Source organism: Budorcas taxicolor, chromosome 12, assembly GCF_023091745.1.
Source record: "Budorcas taxicolor isolate Tak-1 chromosome 12, Takin1.1, whole genome shotgun sequence".
NCBI lineage: Eukaryota > Metazoa > Chordata > Mammalia > Artiodactyla > Bovidae > Budorcas > Budorcas taxicolor.
Genome location: NC_068921.1, coordinates 47,566,134 through 47,589,290, shown reverse-complemented (window position 1 = coordinate 47,589,290; position 23,157 = coordinate 47,566,134). Strand labels below are relative to the sequence as shown.

Genomic DNA, 23,157 nt, shown 5'->3' with positions numbered 1-23,157 from the left:
GTCATGTCCGATTCTTTGTGACCCTATGGACTGCAGCATGACAGATTTCCCTGTCCTTCACTGCCTCCCAGAGTTTGTTCTAACTCATGTGCATTGAATCGGTGATGCCATCCAATCATCTCATCCTCTGTCGCACCCTTGTTCTCTTGCTCTCAATCTTTCTCAGCTTCAAGGTCTTTTCCAACGAGTCAGCTTTTCACATCGATCGGGTGGTCAAAGTATTGGAATTTCAGCTTCAGCATCAGTTCTTTCAATAAATATTTAGGATTGATTTCCATTATAATTGACTGGTTGGATCTCCCTGGTGTCCAAGGGACTCTCAAGAGTCTTCTCTAGCACCACAGTTCAAAAGCATCAATTCTTTGGTGCTCAGCTTTCTTTACAGTCCAACTCACATTTGTACATGGCTATTGGAAAAACCATAGCTTTGACTATATGGACCTTTGCTGGCAAAGTGATGTCTTTTCTTTTTAATACACTGTCTAGGTTGGTCACAGCTTTTTCTCCAAGGAGCAAGCATCCTTTAATTTCATGGCTGCAGTCACTGATGCAGTGATTTTGGAGCCCAAGAAAATAAAGTGTCACTGTTTCCATTTTTTCCCCATCTATTTGCCATGAAGTGATGGGACTGGATACCATGATCTTTCTTTTTTGAATGTTGAGTTTTAAGCCAGTTTTTTTCACTCTCCTCTTTCACCTTCATCAGGAAGTTCTTTAGTTCCTCTTTTCTTTCTGCCATTAGAGTGGTATCATCTGCATATCTGAGGTTATTAACATTTCTCCCGGAAATATTGATTCCAGCTTGTGATTCATCCAGCCCAGCATTTTGCATGATGTACTCTACATATAAATTAAATTAATGTGCCACAGGGTGACATACTCCTTTCCCAATTCTGAACCAGTCCGTTCTTCCATGTCCGGTTCTAACTTGCTTCTTGACCTGCATACTGGTTTTGCAGGAGGCAGTTAAGGTGGTCTGGTACTCTCATCTTTAAGAATTTTCTAGTTTGTTGTGTATACTTTAATTTGTAAAGGTAGTTCTGCTTAAAATTTGTGGGACGAAAACTGGTACATAAGCCTGCAGGAAGGCTACTAGAGCTTACAATTTCTTATAAGTGTAATGCTTAATATTTAAGCATGATAAGAGAGCTGAGCAAGAGGTGGTTTCTATCATGATAAGAGGCATTATTTGCTATTGGGTAACACATAATTGTACAGTAGCTAGTGACATGGAAAACTGGCTAAAAAATTGTTGTCTTTAGAAGCACTCAGTTCATGGTTTTAATTTTCAAAAATTAGAGACCAGCATTTTAGTTAAAGAACTTGATTTTGGACCTCAAGTGCTATTACTTTGAGGTCCAAAAAAAAAAAAAAAATCTATGCTTACTATACACAAATGGTTGGATTTCATAACACATTTTCCATTTAAACATCTGTTGACTTATTTCTGGATCAAATGCACAGTTTAACTAATGGCAAAAGATGAGAAATGAATAAGAATAGACATGTCTTGTGGTACCAACATACAGAACATTCCATTCTCATAAATGACAGGCTATTAACCATGCTGTGATTTTCCTCTAAACTACTTTAAAAAACTATTTCAAAGCTAACATTTCATTGTCATTTACAGGAATATGAATTCCTCTACAGGTTTACATGTGGACAGTCTATCTGACCTGAATGATCTGGGTGCACCCTTGCCTGGAGGCTGGGAGATGTATTCTTTTGGTCATTTTCCATCTCTGTGATTTTGGACAAAAAGTATGTTAGAAATGATAGGCATCATTACATTTGGAGCATCTATGAATATTCTCACTAACAGAAATTCATATTTGGGGTTCCAGTGAATTAAAGGAAAACATCTGAAATCTAATAATAGATATGTGGATGTCAGTTAAGTTTCGCTGTTTGAAGATCTATTAACTCATTTCCTACTTTTGACAAATGTACAGATTAGACTTCTAACTTGTAAAATAAAAACATACTGCCTTTAAGTTAAAAAAAAATCCATTAAAAGAACACATGGATATATTACTGGGCTGGCTAAAACGTTTTTCCTGTAAGATGTTATGGCAAAATCCAAACAAACTTTTTGGCCAACACAATGTTTTGAAACTCTCAAATAATGCAAGGGAAATCCCAATAATATGAATTACTAATGATTAAAATAAATGGTAAGTTGAGGAAAGGGACCTCCTTAATCCAAGTGTTTTGTAACAGTCAAGGTTATCCATCTGCATGAAATGGTTTTACCAGATCTAGTCAGAGACTGCTTCAACCCTTTGTCTTTATTGTGCTGAACAGAGAATACACAATTAAAGTTTAAAAATCAACTAACTGGATGGTGAGAATAAATAATAATAGTTAATATTTATTGAGAATTTAAACTGTAAAATAAATATCATTTAATTCTAAGATGCAGAGAATTATATAATATATAGTTATATTTCTTCCTTCATTTACAGTAAAACCCTTTAACAGATAAAAGGAATTGAGAATATCTTCACATCTGGTAACAATGATTTCTGGAATTTCTTCATACTAGTAACAATGATTTCTACAGAAGGAGAAACTAAATGATCACGTATCCAGCATATGACTTAGAAATAAACAGGTTACACATACATTTATTAAAACCAGGAAGGGCTAAAAGTTTGCTGAATGAAAAAAATGAGTATAACAAAAATAAAACATGGAAGTCATTATATTATTAAAAGATCTTACTTATTGAATCTTAAGTATAATAAAGCAAAAAGTACTCGCTATATAGAAGAAAGCAATTAAATGGTCTAAATGAAGTTAATATAGCTTAGCTTAAAGCTGTTTTTCCACACTATGTTAAAAACATCCAATTCTGTTTCTTTAACTCAGAATGTACCTGCCATGATGTTCTTAAAAATATATTATTAGAAGGAGGATGTCTTTTAGTTCAGAATAAATATACGTCACACATCATATGGTACAGAGGCTAGAATCTATAAGGTGTCATTTAAGATCGAGTAATTTGCTAAATGTCACATTAGTAGGTTGAAAAGATAATCCAACTTTATACTAATTCAAATGACTTAAAAGGCATATCGAATGGGTTGAATGGTGGGCTGTCCCCAAAATGTATGTCCATGTTCCAATATTACCTTACATGGAAAAAGGGTTTTTGCAGATGTGATTAAGCAAATATCCGGAGAGGAAGAGCCTGCCTTGGGTTATTTGGGTGGGCCCTAAATGCAATCACACATATCCTTATAAAACACATACAGAGGAAGAGGTGATATGAAGACTGGCAGAGACTAGAGAAGATGTGGCCATAAGCCAAGGAAAGCAAGGAATGCCTGGAGCCCCAGAAGATGGAAGAAGCAAGGAATGGCGTGTCCCTGGAGCTTGTGGAGAGAGCATGGCCTTACAGACACCCTGGTTTCAGACTTCTAGCCTCCAGACTGAGAGAATACATTTCTGCTGTTTTAAGTCACAAAGTTTGGGATAATTTATTATGGCAACCACAGGAAATTAATACAGTATCATTGTGAATTTTGTTATTGTTTTTAACATGCATACTGGAGAGCAAAAATGTACATATTGATGCTGTTTAACATCACACACATTGTGCTTCATATTCTTAGTGATGGAATGACACAATTCTGTGGCAGAACGAACACCAGGACAGGAACAAAGAGAACACATGTCTACTTCTAATGCTGCTTCTAGTAACAGTATAACTCAGGACAAGTCATATAACCATTTAGGATTCTTTCCTCATCTGCTAAATGAGTAGACTGTTTTCAATAACTAAGTTTTTCCCAGCTCTAAACTTTAGGCAACCTTTAAAGTTCCCCAAAGGAATAAAAGTGGAGAGTAAACATTTTTATCATAAAAAATTGTAACACTGGACAGTTTGATCAACTGAAATCTGCCAGTAGACTGTAAGATTCACAGGATTGCACAAATTTATAAACAGGAATTATTAAATATTCATCATATGTAAAATTCTCCATAAAATATTAACTTTTACAAACATTCATGTAACACCAGTTATATGTCCAGAAATGTGTCAGGCTCCATGTAATATAATAGAAAAAAAGTCTGAATGGTTTATAGAAACTGAACTACTACCTATTATATGGCCATTAAAAAAGTTAATACACTTAAAACACTTAAACAGTGCTAGGCATAGTAAGAGATCAATAAATATTAACTTTATTACCTAAAATAAATCTCATTTTTTCTTGAGTGCCTTCTATCAATAAGAAGAACCTTATAGCGCTTTAAGATAATATTAGGAGGGTTATGCAGTAACAAAATTTTTAAAAGCTTAACTATCTGATTTTTATTCATGACAACCATTTTTATTCCTTCAAAACATAACACTTCCAATCAATTCTGTTTCCTTTTTACTGAAAGAACTTTTCATAATGACTGCAGTACTGAAGTATAATTTAGAAGCAGTCTCTAAAACTGGAAGTAACGTTCATCTAAATATGCCTGCCAAGTTTAAAAATGTATTAGGAGTTAAATTGAAACATGTTGAAAATGACTCATTGTGGACCAGAATATACACTGTAGGAAATAAGAGCTCATTTACAAGTGGGAGAAATACACTCACACTTCATCTGTGGTAATTCTCTGGACTTTCCTTCCAGTAAACATCATATTTTAAAATAATTGTGGAAAATATCTTACTTTTAACTGAAGTTTTTATGAGTTGATTTAGTCAGCTGGCATTCCAACTTTTTACACATATCTTTTTTTGGACACAGATATATTTACCAAATGTAAATCTATGAAAATATCCCCCTAAGCAACAGAGCAGCAGCCTATAAAGAAAGCTATATAAACGCACGTGTGTGCGCACACACACACCCACCCACCCACACATACCCCTCTCTCTGATTCAATTCATATACATAATGACTGACCAACTATGACTCTGGATTTCCAAGAAAGCATCTTGAAAAATGTGCAGATATGTGATGATGTGTTTTCTTTCATTTACAAACACACGTTATTGATAAGTCACCAGAAGAGCATGTGCTTTGAGTTCTTTTTCTAGTAACACTTACATATTTGTACTGATTCTATCTACTCTCTCTACTTGGGACCAAAAATTACAATTTGTGAGTCAGCTGGATAGATTTAGAAAAGATGATAGAACCCCCTCATCCTCCTCCACTCACCTCCACAAAAAAATAAAATAAAAGGTCTGCAAGATGAATGGACCTGAAACCTTGATCTTACTATCACCATATTCTCACTAAGCTAATTAACGAGCTACATACTGAACTATATCTTTGATCATGACTTAATGTGGCCTTAAGCTAGATTCAGTGAAAAAGTGCGCACTTTCCCTGTGGCAAATGTGATGCCTAAATATTCTGGAGCATCTCTTTATTGTGTATATATTGTCACGACAGAGGGATTCTCAAGGCCCTGAATTATTATTTTAAAACAGTTTTAATAAATGAATTATTCCAGAATAGTTTTAGATCTTATGTTATTTTTCACTTAAAAAAAAAAAATCTTTCGCATCTCTCTTGTTTTGGCTGTGCTGGATCCTCGTGACAGCTCGAGGGCTTTCTTTAATTGCAGCGCATTGGCCTCTCCTGTTGCGTCCCCTTTTCCTCCTGCCCCCAATCCCTCCCAGCATCAGTCTTTTCCAATGAGTCAACTCTTCGCATGAGGTGGCCAAAGTACTGGAGTTCCAGCTTCAGCATCATTCCCTCCAAAGAAATCCCAGGGCTGATCTCCTTCAGAATGGACTGGTTGGATCTCCTTGCAGTCCAAGGGACTCTCAAGAGTCTTCTCCAACATCACAGTTCAAAAGCATGGGCTCTAGAGCCTGCAGACAGTAGCCGGGTGCATGGCTCTAGAGCACACAGGCTTGGCTGCCCCACAGCATATGGAATCTTAGTCTCCTGACCAGGGAATGAATCTGTGTCCCCTGCCTTGTAAGGTAGATTCTTAATCACTGGATCACAATCACAGTCCCTATTTTTCCTCTTTAAATATCGGGAGTTACTTATTGTGAAAAGAATATAGTTTAATTTTTGACCCAAACTGTATTTCATTTCCTATATAATAGGGGGTCCATCACACTTAAAGTTGCCAGAAAAGACACATTCAGTTGTCTGTCATCTTAAGAATTTATATTTTCCATTTTATGCTTCTTTGATGTTTGCTTTGTTATCTATTTTTTGTTATTAAGTCTATGCTTTCTTTTTCTTTTCCCTTCTCCTCTGGCAATATGCAAGTATACTGTCTGTTTTCAGTTTAATTAATGTTTTCTTTCATAACTAATATGTTTAAATATATATTTGTTGATAATGCTATTGATTCTTATGAAGTTTGAGGAAATTATAATTATACAATATTATATATATTATATACACACTATTTTTCTCTCACCATCAATTCTCTAATTTTAGTCGCAAGTCGCTATTTTTGCCTTTACTTATGTTAAATTATTATTTTTATGCTGTAGTTTCCCCTTAACTATTATGATTACAATGTGTTTTGAAACCAGAATGACAACAGTTATTATGATTTAATTTTACATTAAGTGTTCATTGCCAGTTCTTTTACACCTTAACATCTCAATGCATGAGTTCTTTGATTCTTTGGCTGTGGTGACATGCTTTAAAAGAGGCTTCAGTCGTGTTCGACTCTTTTGTGACCCCATGGACTGCAGCCCACCAGGTTCCTCTGTCCATGGAATTTTCCGACAAAAATATTGGAGTGGGTTGCCATTTTCTTCTCCAGGGGATCTTCCTGACTCAGGGATTGAACCTGAGTCTCGCATGTCTCCTGCACTGCAGGCAGATCCTTTACCCTCTGAGCCATCGGGGAAGTGCAGGTTACACTTTTAAGTAGGTTTTTTTAAGGAGGGCCACATGGGTAACAGGTCTCCTGAGTCCTCATAGGACCAGTGACTTTTCATCACTCAGGATGCAAAAATGTCACCCCTCACATAGTTTCACTTCCTTGAATCACACCCTCATTTTATCTCTCTCAAATAATTGCTCAGTTCAGTTCAGTTGCTCAGTCGTGTCCGACTCTGTGACCCCATGAATCGCAGCACGCCAGGCCTCCCGGTCCACCGCTAACTCCTGGAGTTCACTCAGATTCAAGTCCATCGAGTCAGTGATGCCATCCAGCCATCTCACCTTCTGTCGTCCCCTTTTCCTCCTGCCTCCAATCCCTCCCAGCATCAGAGTCTTTTCCAATGAGTCAACTCTTTGCATGAGGTGGCCAAAGTACTGGAGTTCCAGCTTCAGCATCATTCCCTCCAAAGAAATCCCAGGGCTGATCTCCTTCAGAATGGACTGGTTGGATCTCCTTTCAGTCCAAGGGACTCTCAGGAGTCTTCTCCAACACCACAGTTCAAAAGCATCAATTCTTCAGCACTCAGCTTTCTTCACAGTCCAACTCTCACATCCAGACATGACCACTGGAAAAACCATAGCCTTGACTAGATGGACCTTTGTTGACAAAATAATGTCTCTGCTTTTGAATATACTGTTGAAGTTGGTCATAACTTTCTTCCAAGGAACAAGCGTCTTTTAATTTCGTGGCTGCAGTCACCATCTGCAGTGATTTTGGAGCCCAAAGAAATAAAGTCTGACACTGTTTCCATTGTTTCCCCATCTATTTCCCATGAAGTGATGGGACCAGATGCCATGATCTTCGTTTTCTGAATGTTGAGCTTTAAGTCAAGTTTTCACTCTCCCCTTTCACTTTCATTGAGAGGCTTTTGAGTTCCTCTTCACGATCTGCCATAAGGGTGGTGTCATCTGCATATCTGAGGTTACTGATATTTCTCCCGGCAATCTTGATTCCAGCTTGTGCTTCTTCCAGCCCAGCATTTCTCATGATGTACTCTGCATAGAAGTTAAATAAGCAGGGTGACAATATACAGCCTTGGCGTACTCCTTTTACTATTTGGAACCAGCCTGTTGTTCCATGTCCAGTTCTAACTGTTGCTTCCTGACCTGCATACAGGTTTCTCAAGAGGCAGGTCAGGTGGTCTGCTATTCCCATCTCCTGCAGAATTCTCCACAGTTTATTGTGATCCACACAGTCAAAGGCTTTGGCATAGTCAAGAAAGCAGAAATAGATGTTTTTCTGGAATTCTCTTGCTTTTTCCATGATCCAGCGAATGTTGGCAATTTAATCTCTGGTTCCTCTGCCTTTTCTAAAACCAGCTTGAACATCAGGGAGTTCACAGTTCACGTATTGCTGAAGCCTGGCTTGGAAAATTTTGAGCATTACTTTACTAGTGTGTGAGACGAGTGCAATTGTGTGGTAGTTTGAGCATTCTTTGGCATTGCCTTTCTTTGGGATTGGAATGAAAACTGACATTTTCCAGTCCTGTGGCCACTGTGGAGTTTTCCAAATTTGCTGGCATATTGAGTGTAGCACTTTCACAGCATCATCTTTCAGGATTTGAAATAGTTCAACTGGAATTCCATCACCTCTACTAGCTTTGTTCATAGTGATGCTTTAGTGAACGTCGACATTCTAGGAATCAGTGAACTAAAATGGACTGGAATGGGTGAATTTAACTCAGATGACCATTATATCTACTACTACAGGCAGGAATCCCTCAGAAGAAATGGAGTAGCCATCATGGTCAACAAACGAGTCCGAAATGCAGTACTTGGATGCAATCTCAAAAATGACAGAATGATCTCTGTTTCCAAGGCAAACCATTCAATATCGCAGTAATCCAAGTCTATCCCCCAACCAGTAATGCTGAAGAAGCTGAAGTTGAATGGTTCTATGAAGACCTACAAGACCTTTTAGAACTAACACACAAAAAAGGTGTCCTTTTCATTATAGGGGAGTGGAATGTAAAAGTAGGAAGTCAAGAAACACCTGGAGCAACAAGCAAGTTTGGCCTTGGAATACGGAATGAAGCAGGGCAAAGACTAACAGAGTTTTGCCAAGAAAATGCACTGGTCTTAGCAAATACCCTCTTCCAACAACACAAGAGAAGACTCTACACATGGACATCACCAGATGGTCAACACTGAAATCAGACTGACGATATTCTTTGCAGCCAAAGATGGAGACGCTCTATACAGTCAACAAAAACAAGACCAGGAGCTGACTGTGGTCAGATCATGAACTCCTTATTGCCAAAGTCAGACTGAAATTGAAGAAAGTAGGGAAAACCGCTAGACCATTTAGGTATGACCTCAATCTAATCCCTTATGATCATACAGTGGAAGTGAGAAACAGATTTAAGGGACTAGATCTGATAGATAGAGTGCCTGATGAACTATGGACAGAGCTTCGTGACATTGTACAGGAGACAGGGATCAAGACCATCCCCATGGAGAAGAAATGCAAAAAAGCAAAATGGCTGTCTGGGGAGGCCTTACAAATAGCTGAGAAAAGAAGAGAGGTGAAAAATCAAAGGAGAAAAGGAAAGATATAAGCATCTGAATGCAGAGTTCCAAAGAATAGCAAGAAGAGATAAGAAAGCCTTCTTCAGCGATCAAGGCAAAGAAATAGAGGAAAACAACAAAATGGGAAAGACTAGAGATCTCTTCGAGAAAATTAGAGATACCAAGGGAACATTTCATGCAAAGATGGGCTCGACAAAGGACAGTAATGGTATGGACCTAATAGAAGCAGAAGATGTTAAGAAGAGGTGGCAAGAATACACAGAAGAACTGTACTAAGAAGATCTTCATGACCAAGATAATCAGGACGGTGTGATCACTCACCTAGAGCCAGATATCCTGGAATGTGAAGTCAAGTGGGCCTTAGAAAGCATCACTACAAATAATTGCTACCTTCTAAAAATTACTTTCTTTATTGCTTATTTACATGCATTCTGATTTACACCATAAGAATGTAAATTCCGCTGAGACAGAGACCTTTTGTTAAATCTTCAATTCCACTGTCAAGAAGTGCTTGCTTAAAACAGATGGTTAATAAATATTGTCAGGAACTTCCCTGGTGGTCCAGTAGCTAAGACTCCGACCTCCAATGCAGGGGACTGGGGTTTGACCCTTGGTAAGGGAGCTGGATCCCACACTGCCACCACTAGGACTCTCCATGCCACAACTGAGGATCCCATATGCTGCAACTAAGACCTGGTGTTGCCAAAGCAATCAACTAATCAATCAATATATTTAAAAAAAAATAATACTGCTAAACAAATAAAGTACAAAATTATGGAAAGAGAAAATTAAGCTCAACCAGTATTTTGTTCCTTAGCAAATGACTTACTTATCCAGTCCAGATACTTCTAATAATGTTCCTTTAAGTTATATTTAACAACTTCACTTGGATTTACTGCACTGTTGTTCCTGTTCTCTCTACACCACCCAGAATGTGGTGAATTCTGCTAAACTGCAGATCCTTATCTCAGAAACAATTTTCTTCTACTATATCTCTAAATATTTTTTCCTCTTCCATTTTGCTTTCTTATCCTGACACACTAACTTTCTCTCTCTTTTTTAAAAATTCTTCTTGATAATTCTCTGAACGTGGATATATTTTGTCTGTTCTCTATGTCTAATATCACTTCACTAAATGTTTGGATGACTTTTTTCTCTTTCTGTTTTTGTTTTTGTTTTAGTCTGTTTCTGATTTAGAAACCTTCCTTTTCAAATTATCAATTCAATGTTCTGGATTACCCTCCCTCCTTTTCCTATCTTCACTTTTTTCTTTAATTCCTTTCTAAGTTTTGTGCATCATCAGTTCAGTAGAGTTCAGTCGCTCAGTTGTGTCCAACTTTTTGTGATCCCACAAACTGCAGCATGCCAGGCTACCCTGTCAATTACAAACTCAAAGAGCTTACGCAAACTCATGTCCATGGAGTCGGTGATGCCATCCAACCATCTCATCCTCTGTCGTCCCCTTCTCTTCTTGGCTTCAATCTTTCCCAGCATCAGGGTCTTTTCAAAAGTCAGCTCTTCGCATCAGGTGGCCAAAGTGCTGGAGTTTCAGCTTCAGCATCAGTCCTTTCAATGGACATTCAGGACTGATTTCCTTTAGGATGGACTGGTTGGATATCCTTACAGTCCAAGGGACTCTCAAGACTCTTCTCTACCACCACAGTTCAAAAGCAGCAATTCTTCAGCTCTCAGCTTTCTTTATAGTCCAACTCTCACATCCATACATGACTACTGGAAAAACCACAGCCTTGACTAGATGGACCTTTGCTGGCAAAGTAATGTCTCTGCTTTTTAATATGCTTTCTAGGTTGGTCATAACTTTCCTTCCAAGGAGCAAGGGTCTTTTAATCTCATGGTTGCAGCCACCATCTGCAGTGATTTTGGAGCCTCGAAAAATAAAGTCTGTCACTGTTTTCATTGTTTCCCCATCTATTTGCCATGAAGTGATAGGACTGGATGCCATGATCTTAGTTTTCTGAATGTTGAGCTTTAAGCCAAATTTTTCACTCTCCTCTTGCACTTTCATCAAGAGGCTCTTTAGTTTTTCTTCACTTTCTGCCATAAGGCTGGTGTCATCTGCATATCTGAGGTTATTGATATTTCTCCTGGCAAACTTGATTCCAATTTGTGGTTCATTCACCCCAGCATTTCTCACGATGTACTCTGCATATAAGTTAAATAAGCAGGGTGACAATTTACAGCCTTGAGATACACCTTATTCGATTTCGAACTAGTCTATTGTTTCATGTCCAGTTCTAACTGTTGCTTCTTGACCTGCATACAGATTTCTCAGGGGGTAGGTAAGGTGGTCTGGTAATCCCATCTCTTTAAGAATCTTCCACAGTTTGTTGTGATCCACACAGTGAAAGGCTTTGGCATAGTCAATAAAGCAGAAATAGATGTTTTTCTGGAACCCTCTTGCTTTTTTGATGATCCAACGGATGTCAGCAATTTGATCTCTGGTTCCTCTGCCTTTTCTAAAACTAGTTTGAAAATCTGAAAGTTCATGGTTCACATACTCTTGAAGCCTGGCTTGGAGAATTTTGAGCATTACTGTGCTAGCCTGTGAGATGAGTGCAATTGTGCAGTAGTTTGAACATTCTTTCACACTGCCTCTCTTTGGGACTAGAATGAAAACAGACCTTTCCAGTCCTGTGGCCACTGCTAAGTTTTCCAAATTTGCTGGCATATTGAGTACAACACTTTAGCAGCAGCATCTTTTAGGATTTGAAATAGTTCAACTGGAATTCCACTGCCTTCACTAGGTTTGCTTGTAGTAATGCTTCCTAAGGCCCTCTTGACTTCACATTCCAGGATGTCTGGCTTTAGGTGAGTGATCATATAATCGTGGTTATCTGGGTCATAAAGATCTTTTTTGTATAGTTCTTCGATGTATTCTTACCACCTCAATATCTTCTGCTTCTATTAGGTCCACATGATTTCTGTCCTTTATTGAGCCCATCTTTGCATGAAATGTTCCCTTGGTATCTGTAATTTTCTTGAAGAGATCTCTAGTCTTTCCCATTCTATTGTCTTCCTTGATTTCTGTGTATTGATCACTGAGGAAGGCTTTCTTATCTCTCCTTGCTATTCTTTGGAATTCTGCATTCAAATGGGTGTATCTTTCCTTTTCTCCTTTGCTTTTTCTCCTTTTCTTTCCTTTTCTCAGCTATTTGTAAGGTTTCAGACAACCATTTTGCATTTTTGAATTTCCTTTTCTTGGGGACGGTCTTGATCCCTGTCTCCTGTACAATGGCATGTACCTCCATTAATAGTTCTTCAGACACTCTATCAGATCTAATCCCTTGAATCTATTTGTCACTTCTACTGTATAATTGTTAGAGATTTGATTTACATCATACCTAAATGGTCTAGTGGTTTTCCCTACTTTCTTTATGTCTGAATTTGGCAATAAGGAGTTCATGATCTGACCACAGTCAGCCCCTGGTCTTGTTTTTGCTGACAGTATAGAGCTATTCCATCTTTGGCTGCAAAGAATATAATCAGTCTGATTTCGGTATTGACTATCTGGTGATGTCCATGTGTAGAGTCTTCTCTTGTGTTGTTGGAAGAGGGTGTTAGCTATGACCGGTGCGTTCTCTTGGCAAAACTGTGTTAGCTTTTGACCTGCTTTGTTTTGTACTCCAAGGCCAAATTTGCCTGTTATTCCAGGTATCTCTTGACTTCCTACTTTTGCATTCCAGTCCCCTATAATGAAAAGGACATCTTTTTTGTGTGTTAGTTCTAGAAGGTCTCGTAGGTCTTCAAAGAACTGTTCAACTTCAGTTTCTTCAGCGTTACTGGTCAGGGCATAGACTTGGATTACTGAGATATTGAATGGTTTGCCTTGGAAATGATCAGAGATCATTCTGTCATTTTTGAGATTGTATCCAAGTTAAAAAAAAAAAAAAAAGCTTATATTTTCTTTGAGATTACTGGTTAATTAAGGCACCAAGAAGGGCACAGTGATAGATGCTGTTGCAGTGTTTCCCAAACATGTATTTGAGGAATGAATAGCTCAGGATTATTTGGGGAGCTTTGTAGGAAATCCAAATTCCTGGGGACCCTCTACCAAGTAGAAGGAGGCAAAAAAAAAAGTCTTCCCCCAAAACCGAAAAATATCTCTCGAGGTAACTGAAATTCACCTAGATTTGGGAATCACTGATACAGTAAAATCAAGTCTGGGGCACTCTTTTCAGCATTCAAACTGCCTTCATGATGGAAAGAGTCAAAATGAACATGGTAAGCTCTGATCAATTGAAATTGATAAATATTTGTTGAGAATTCCTTATATCAAAGACACTGAATAGAGGCTTTATCTTACTAGAGAGGCAAAGATATCGAAGAGAAAAACCTCTGACCTCAAAAAAAACCCCCAACACTTCAGAGGGAAAGCTTTACAAATTAAACACCATTATAATGCTAGGAAATAGCAGAGATGTCAATATTTCTGACAGGAACTTAAGGCATGCATGGAAGACAAGATCAGTGATTTCAGTCTCACCTCATGAATGTGCCTCTACCTGACAGGTGAAAGGTAAGATACATGAGAAAGGGAAAGAAAAGGTCATTCTTAGCAAAGAATACATATAAAAGGGTGAGCCAGGAAGCACCACACTCTTGCAGAATGTGAAAAGATCAACTAGTCCTGAGTATAAGGGGAGAATCAAAAGAAAGATCTGCAACTGCGAAGACAGGCAGGAAGTCTGTGAATGACTTTAAATGCTAAGTTGTGGGCAGTCTGGATGCCATTCTTCTGAATGACATGATCAGAGCTCTCAGTTTTAGAACATTATTCTTGAAGAATGAGTGGTGAAAATAGGACTAAACTGAAAGTGGCAAGATGGTTCAGAGGCTGTTATAAATAGTTCAGGCAAGAGAAAAGAAAGCTTTGACTAAAGCAGCGGCACCTGGGTTTAAGAGGAGGGACATGATTAGATATATTTAGAAATTAGAAATAATATGACATTTGTTTAGTTTAAGTGTTCAGAGAGGCCCTTCTGGACTATCCTATCATGATATACCCTGCCTGATCTATTATTCCTCCTCCAATCTAGTTCAGAGCAGTCATCAAAACACATAATTATAATAATTATGGATCTGTTTGGTTATTTTCCATCTCCCTCAATTGACTCTCAGTAGGGGCAGTCTCCCTTCACGGATTTGTTTATGTACATCAACATCTAGCACAGCAAACGGCACATGGTAGTTGTCAATAAACACTTCTTGGTTGAATAAAGGGAAGAGGAGTGAGGGGAAAAAAAAGGAGATGTGAACCACCAGCTCTCTTGTTCAAGTGCCTGGGCAAATAATGACATTAGTCAGAATGCAGAACTACGGGAGGAGAAACAGGTCTGGGCAAGAGGACTGACTGAGGGGGAAAGATGGAGCAATCAATTAAGAGGCTACTGTACACAATTACCACATGACACCAGTCAAGAAGTAACGAGAAGCTGACCGAGGATGATGGCAGCAGGAATGCAGAGGATTATACAGATATGACAGGGGTTTTAGAAGCTATGAAATTTAGCAAGATTACACAGAGGAACAAGGGGAAAGGATTATTATTCTGGAAGGTCAAACAGAAATAAATGACCTAAGAATGCAAGCATAGTTTATTGATGTGAGGTCAGCTAAAGCCACTTTTTGTTTTGGGAAGGGTGAATGTGGGTGGAAGCTGAGTTTGTTTCAGAAATACTGAGTTTAAAGGTCCAGAAAAACATCGAGGTAAAAATGTCAATCACGTAGCTGGAAGTACAGTTTACAAAACATAAGAAAAGATACGGTTTGAGTTTAAAAGCACTTTTGGTCATTCCCTAAAGTGACAGTTAAAAGCTGAGCAGAAGAGATTCCAGAAAGAAGAGACATATATATGTATATGATCCAACATATCAATAAAAATAATCAAGTCATTAAAACAAAATGGGAAAGAAAACAAATGAACTGTTTCAGATTAAAGGAGACTAAGAGGCATGATAACTAAAAGTAGAGCATAGTTTTGGATGGGATGTTGGGCCAGACAAAAAACTGTTATAAAAGGACATTATTGGGACAATGACAAAAATGGATACCAGTGTTATTATCAATGTTATCCTGAATTTGACAAGTGTCCTGTCGTTGCATAAGAGAATATTCTTATTCCTAGAAAATAAACTGTGAAGATGTAAAAGTATATGATGCATTAAACTATGCAGGAAAGAAAAAATAATGTGTGGGGGAAGAAGGGACAGACAGAGGAGAGAGAGAGAGAATAAGAATAATAGAACAAATGTAGTTAAATGCTAGAAAGGGGAGGATCTATATAAAAGACCTAAAGGAGTTCTTTGCATCATTCTTGTAGCTTTTGTGCACAAATGAAATTTGAAATAATAAGTTAAAAAAGAATAAGGACTAAGATAGAATGCTAAAGCCCAGTTTTGATTTGATAACATCAACAGTGAATTGATCCTCTGAGAGTGATATCCATTGAAAGCTATTCTGGCTTGAGGAGAGAAGAGGTTTATGCTGCCAGGAAAGGAAACAGCTTTCTCTATATCAATTGTTCCATTTACACAACAAGATATGCTGATAACTCTAGTCTGTTACTGTATAAAGATGTTCTGTCCCACGGACTAACAATACTGGCATCCATTGTTAATTTTCCTGATATAGTTTTTTTTGTTGTTGTTTTTTGGCTATAGAAGCCACCTAGTCCTTCTCTGAGAAAAAAGACTGACAGAAAACAGTATCTAATTGTTTTGTGCATGTGTGTGTTTTGACTCGCTGCACGAAAATACTCAAGATGTATTCTTTTGAGGAGGAGAATAGGTATATCACTTTAGAACCTGTAGTACCCTTTAAGCCCAATTATAAGCAACAAACTACCCATGAGTGGCTACAGGACCCCCTGGGCCATTGTTTCTGGTGGGACAAGGACTTTCAGATCAGACCAATACCTTATAAAGAAAAAGAAAGATAGATGAGAGGTGGATAAAACAAAATCCATACACTGTGATCCAAATATGGGTTTTTCTTATCAGTTCTTTTCAAAGCCTTGTGTCTAGACCAAGAAGGAAGAAATAATTTTCATCTCAGCAATAAACTTCTTAATGCTTTCATGTACATGACATTATATACTACTAATTCCAAAGCCTTTACTAGGAAAGAAATAGAGTCACTTGTGGTAACTTAGGATGTAATGAAACCAGTTTAGAATATCCTATACAAGTGTCCAAATATATGTCAGATGGAACAGCAGCTTAAAAACTGAAAGAAAATTTGAGAACATGGAGCTTGACTGTTTCAATATAAATGAAACAAACCAATGGGCAAACAGAACATTTCAAAAAATAAGAGAAATCAAGTAATAAAACATAATTTTATAAACTTTGAAAAATCATCAGAGTAGCTTACAATTCATTGAGTTAGACAAGACTGTGGTCCTAGTGTGATTAGATTGACAGTTTTCTGTGAGTATGGTTTCAGTGTGTCTGCCCTCTGATGCCCTCTTGTAACACCTACCATCTTACTTGGGTTTCTCTTACCTTGGCATGGGGTATCTCTTCACGGCTGCTCCAGCAAAGCACAGCAGCTGTTATCAATAACCTCAGATATGCAGATGACACCACCCTTATGGCAGAAAGTGAAGAGGAACTCAAAAGCCTCTTGATGAAAGTGAAAGAGGAAAGTGAAAAAGTTGGCTTAAAGCTCAACATTCAGAAAACGATCATGGCATCTGGTCCCATCACTTCATGGGAAATAGATGGGGAAACAGTAGAAACAGTGTCAGACTTTATTTTTGGGGGCTCCAAAATCACTGCAGATGGTGACTGCAGCCATGAAATTAAAAGACGCTTACTCCTTGGAAGAAAAGTTATGACCAACCTAGATAGTATATTCAAAAGCAGAGACATTACTTTGCCGACTAAGGTCCGTCTAGTCAAGGCTATGGTTTTTCTTGTAGTCATGTATGAATGTGAGAGTTGTACTGTGAAGAAGGCTGAGCGTCGAAGAATTGATGCTTTTGAACTGTGGTGTTGGAGAAGACTCCTGAGAGTCCCTTGGACTGCAAGGAGATCCAACCAGTCCATTCTGAAGGAGATCAACCTTGAGATTTCTTTGGAAGGAATGATGCTAAAGCTGAAGCTCCAGTACTTTGGCCACCTCATGCAAAGAGTTGACTCATTGGAAAAGACTCTGATGCTGGGAGAAATTGGGGGCAGGAGGAGAAGGGGACGACCGAGGATGAGATGGCTGGATGGCATCACAGACTCGATGGACGTGCGTCTGAGTGAACTCCAGGAGTTGGTGATGGACAGGGAGGCCTGGCGTGCTGTGATTCATGGGGTCGCAAAGAGTTGGACACGACTGAGCGACTGAGTTGAACTGAGCTTTCAATTAAAGAGAGTACTTTGCACATTTTCAAAGAAAAAATAAAATAATAAAAATTATTTAAGAAGCATGAATTTATTGTATATTCTTTCTTTCATAGAGAAGTATGTCAAAAGAGTAACTTAATATGGGATTGAGAATCAAGAATTTCAGCATTCAAATAACAACTATGATGTGAACTAAACGTTATGTAACCAGGAAAACTAAGGATAATATGAATGAAATTACCACAGAATTTATTAAGTAAACAAAGTTTAAACACAGTATAAGTAATTTCATTTCAAATTTCAACAACCTTTATCCCATTTCAAATGACACAAACATTTATGGGCCTATTGAAGGAGCAAGGCAAGATTAAAAAAACAAATAAACAAAGATAAAACAATATAAGAATATGACAAAAGGTAGAATAAAGCCATGTCAAAACTGTTCTACTCTTGGGGATAAAGCACTGAATGGAAATTTAGGACAGCTGGCTGCTATATCAAGCTTTAAATTAGCCCACTATAACATATGACTCTCTTAATCTACTCACTAGATCTCCTATTCCCTCTTATGTCTTCTACAAGTGGAAAATCAGGACAAAATTCTACTATCACCAGAGAAGTTGTAGGGATTGAAATCATAATGTCAAGTAATATTCACTTAACCATATCTACAAACTAAAAAAAAAATTCCAAATACATCAAATCATAGCTTAAAAAAATTAAAATAACTATAACTGGAAAAGACTATTAAAATTAACTCTGGAGAAGGCAATGGCAACCCACTCCGGTACTCTTGCCTGGAAAATCCCATGAACAGAGGAGCCTGGTAGGCTGCAGTCCATGGGGTCGCTAAGAGTCGGACACAACTGAGCGACTTCATTTTCACTTTTCACTTTCATTCACTGGAGAAGGCAATAGCAACCCACTCCAGTGTTCTTGCCTGGAGAATCCCAGGGACGAGGGAGCCTGGTGGGCTGCAGTCTATGGGATCACAGAGAGTCGGACACAACCGAAGCGACTTGGCAGCAGCAGCTGGATTATAAACTTAAACTAATATTCAAACACAGGCCTCTCCTGCAGGATCCCACAGATGTAACAGTGTATTCAAATTTACTCTGTTCACACTGATTGAGTTTAAAAATTTCCCCTTGGGGCAGAAAGAGTCCTCAGAGTGCTTATAGAGATTCAAAGCAACAGAAGGAGAGGTAATAACTATTTCTGCTCATGAAAGCTGGGCATTTGTTACTTATTAAATAAATTATAGAATTTGAATTGGGACATATAGAGGTATTTTCTATGCCTGAGAAAAGCCCGATTTGTTTTTGTAGAAAATTAAAGTCTTGAGCAAAAAGCCTTTTTCATTCATGTTTGAAAGTGGCATACCACTTCCTTACATTTCTCTTTATAATAACACAGGTTGTTTAATCATTAAATGAAGCATTTGATAAAGTAAAACTTTCAACAAAAATGAAAAAGTTGTGATTAGTTATCCTTGACAGGAAAATTGTGTATAGACATGTCTCAGGCTTTACTTAAGCACGATTCAGGGAAATCACAGTGCATGTAAATGAAACACATTTGTTTATTCTGATTTTGTCACAAAGGAAGCCAGAGTAAAAACTCAACCTCTGAAAAATATAACAAATATTTTTCCTAGGGTTTCAAAATACACAAAACATATACATGATATTCCCAAAATATTCCTAGGCCAACTGTACTCAAAAGAATTTCAGTGGATATTTAAATATATACAGAGAGAGTATCTTTTTCAAATATTGTGTTAAACAATAGGTTTTTATTAAAAAAAAACAAACACGAAAAGTGAACTACAGAGATTTTAAGATACAAAAATTGCTTGGGTTCACCATTCCTTTTACATGGTAACTTAATCAGTGTATTAACTCTTTCGAACTTGTTGTTACATCTAATTTCAGGATTAAAATGGACTTCAGGGACTTTCCTGGAGGTCCAGTGGTTAAGAATCCGCCCTGCAATGCAGGGGACATGAGTTTGATCCCTGGTCAATAAACTAAGATCCCACATGTTTCTGAGCAACTAAGTCTGTACGCCACAACTACAGAGTCCATGTGCCTCAGTGAAAAATCCTGCATGTACCAAAACTAAGACCTGATGCAGCCAAATAACTAAATAAATACTTAAAAAAGGAGAGACTTTATAAATGCATCAAGCTATCCACTTGATACTTCAGTCCTTATAAACACAATCCTACCAAATGCTTAGCCAGCTGATGCCTGCACTTTTCTGCTGATGGAGAACACACTCGATGCCAAGGCGTTTTGAAAAGCCCTATCAGAAAGCTTGGGCCTTCCTGGTAGCTCGGTTGGTAAAGAATCCGCCTGCAATGCAGGAGACCCTGGTTTGATTCCAGAGTTGGGAAGATTCGCTAGAGAAGGGATAGGCTGCCTGTTCCAGGATTCTTGGGCTTCCATGGTGGCTCAGCTGGTAAAGAATCCACCTGCAATGTGGGAGACCTGGGTTTGATCCCTGGGTTGGGATGGTCCCCTGGAGAAGGGAAAGGCTACCCACTCCAGTATTCTGGCCTGGAGAATTCCAGGACTGTAGAGTCTACGGGGTCACAAAGAGTCGGACATGACTGAGAGACTCACTTTCACTTTCATCAGAAAGCTTATCTTTACTCTTTTTTTGTAATGTCTACTCAGTTGTTCTAATTCTACTACTTTAGACCTTACCAAGTGAGAAAAGTACCCTTTAACTATTTGTAGACAGTTATAATCTGGGCACTAATAGGATGTTTTCTAATCTTCTGAGGAGGTTTGGTCAATTTCCTCTTAAGACCTTTGGTTTAGAGCTTGGGTGCCCAGAACCAACCAATGGATCACATTCAGATATAACTTCTATTACCATAGAATAGTATCTCCATATGAAAATCTTCAAAGTTGTCTTTGTATTTTAATTCTAAGCTGATACAGAAATATTAATATCTCCTCTTTTATATTTTTTATTTTTTAAATTATGAAAGTATGATAACACATTTACAGGAGACCTGGAAAATTATGAACAAGGTTCATAAAGAACAAGGTTACATACAGTCCCACTATTTAATATCTCCTTTTAATACACTTTCATTTTATTGAGCTTTGCACATGCTGAACTTTTTTTTTTCCTCTTACAAACTGAAGGTTTGTGGCACCAAGCAAGTTTATCAGTGCCATTTTTCCAGTATCTGCTCACTTTCATATCGGTGTCACATTTTGGAGATTTCTCATAATATTTTAAACTTATTATATTTATTATAGTGATCTGGGATCAGTGATTTTTGATGTTACTACTGTAATTGTCTGCGGGCTTTAGAAATCTTGCCTATATAAGATAAACTATTTATAATATTCTCTGAACTATCTTCCTATTATTAACTTAGTACTACTTTCATCACTCATTCTTCCAGGGTAATTATTCTAGAACTGGGAACTCTGATCATGTTATTCAACAGAATGGCATACAGACTGCACAGCTTAGTACTTAAAGTCATTTACAGACTCTCTTATCTTCTCAGGCTCTCTCCCCCTCCTTGGGCCTCCCTATTCCCTGAGAAACATCAATACTGAAATTACCCCTACGATGGCCTCCAAAGTGTTCAAGTGAAAGGAAGAGGCACACATTTCTCATTTTAAATCAAAAGCTAGAAATGATTAAGCTTAGAGGCACACTGAACGTTGCTATAGGTTGAAAGTTGATATAGGCTGAAAGTTAGGCCTCTTGCGCTGAAGAGTTAGCCAAGCTGTGGACGTAAAGGAAAAGTTCTTGGAAGGAAATTAAAACTGTGTCTCCAGTGAAGACAAAAATAATAAGAAAGTAAAACAGCCTTACTGCTGATATGAAGCAAGTTTTAGTAGTCTAGTCAGATGATCAAACCAGCCAGCCACCATGTTCCCTTAAGCCAAAGCCTAATACAGAGCAAGGCCTCAAGTCTCTTCAATTTTTGGAAAGCTAAGAGAGGTAAGGAAGCTGCAGAAGAAAAGTCTGAAGCTTGAAGAGGTTGGTTCATGGGATCATGAAATTTAAGGAAAGAAGTCATCTCCATAACATAAAAGCGCAAGGCAAACCAGCAAGTGATGATGTAAAAGTTGTAGCAAGTTATCCAGATGATCTAGCTAAGATAATTAATGAAAGTGGCTACGCTAAACATAGATTATCAGTGTAGATGGAATATCTTTCTATTGGAAGAAGATGCCACCTATGACTTTCATAGCCAGAGAGGAGAACTCAATGCCTAGTTTCAAAGTTTCAAAGAACAATCTGACTCTCTTGATAGGGGCTAATGAAGCTGGCAACTTTAAGGTGATGCCAATGCTCATTTACTGTTCTGAAAATCCTAGGTGGCCTAAGAATTGTGCTACATCTACTCGACTTGTGCTCTATAAGGGGAACAGCAGAGTCTGGATGACCCTGTTCTGTTTATAACATGGCTCACTGAATATTTTAAACCCACTGCTGAGACTGACTGCTAAAAAAAAAAAAACAAACCCTTTTCAAAATATTACTACTCAATGACAATGTATTTAGTTAACCAACAGTTCTAAGGATGGATGCACAATGACATGAATGCTGCTTTCATGTTTGCTAACACATAACATAACTGATTCTATAGTCCACGGGTCAAGGAGTTATTTCAACTTCCACGTCTTTCATGGTAAAAATAATCATCTGCTGATGACTAGCAATTTCACTCTTAGCGATTTATACGAGAGAAACAGAAACATATACCCACAAAAGATGTGTATACAAACATTCATAGCAGCTTTCCTCATAGTAGCACCAAACTGGGAGAAAAACAAACGTCCACTGAGAGGTGAATGAATAAACAAACTGTGACTATTCATGCCCAGCAAGTTAAGAAATGAACTACTGGTATAACATAAAATGGATGAAAACATACAATGTTGAGTGAAAGAACTGAGACACAAAAGAGTACACACTGCACAGTTCCATGTCTTTTTCATCCATGAAGAACAAAACTAAACTATGGTGAGAGAAATCACAAAGTGTTCACCTCTTGATGGGTGGTGGCTGAGACTGACCAAAGGGACATAAGGAAACTCCTTAGGGTGACTACGCTGTTCTCTGTCTTGTTTCAATATGTACCATTATCACATATGTAAATTATTACATGTACATAATACTTAAATGAAAACTAAACTTCTATTAAAAAGATATATTCTAAAAGAAAGAGTAACGGGAACAAAAATCAAAGTTTCAACATCTTTGTTTTCAGGATGCTTACCTGTCTAAGAGCTGATCGTGTTTTTCTAGAGCATTCTTTTCAGCCATCACCGCTCGGTCCTTTTCTGCCACAGCATTATCCCTTGCTTCTCGGAGGTTTCTAAAATTTAAATATATATTTCAGGTATTCCAAA

At 37.9% G+C, this 23,157-nt stretch overlaps 1 protein-coding gene across 1 annotated transcript in view; it reads right to left on the bottom strand.

The window, feature by feature from the left end:
• PIBF1 (progesterone immunomodulatory binding factor 1) overlaps positions 1 to 23,157 on the bottom strand; it is a 229,527-nt gene that overhangs the window by 127,913 nt on the left and 78,457 nt on the right. Inside the window, exon 9 of the mRNA XM_052650146.1 lies at positions 23,025 to 23,123. Within this exon, the coding sequence (XP_052506106.1) occupies positions 23,025 to 23,123 (99 nt within the window). The remainder of the gene's footprint in view (positions 1 to 23,024; positions 23,124 to 23,157) is intronic.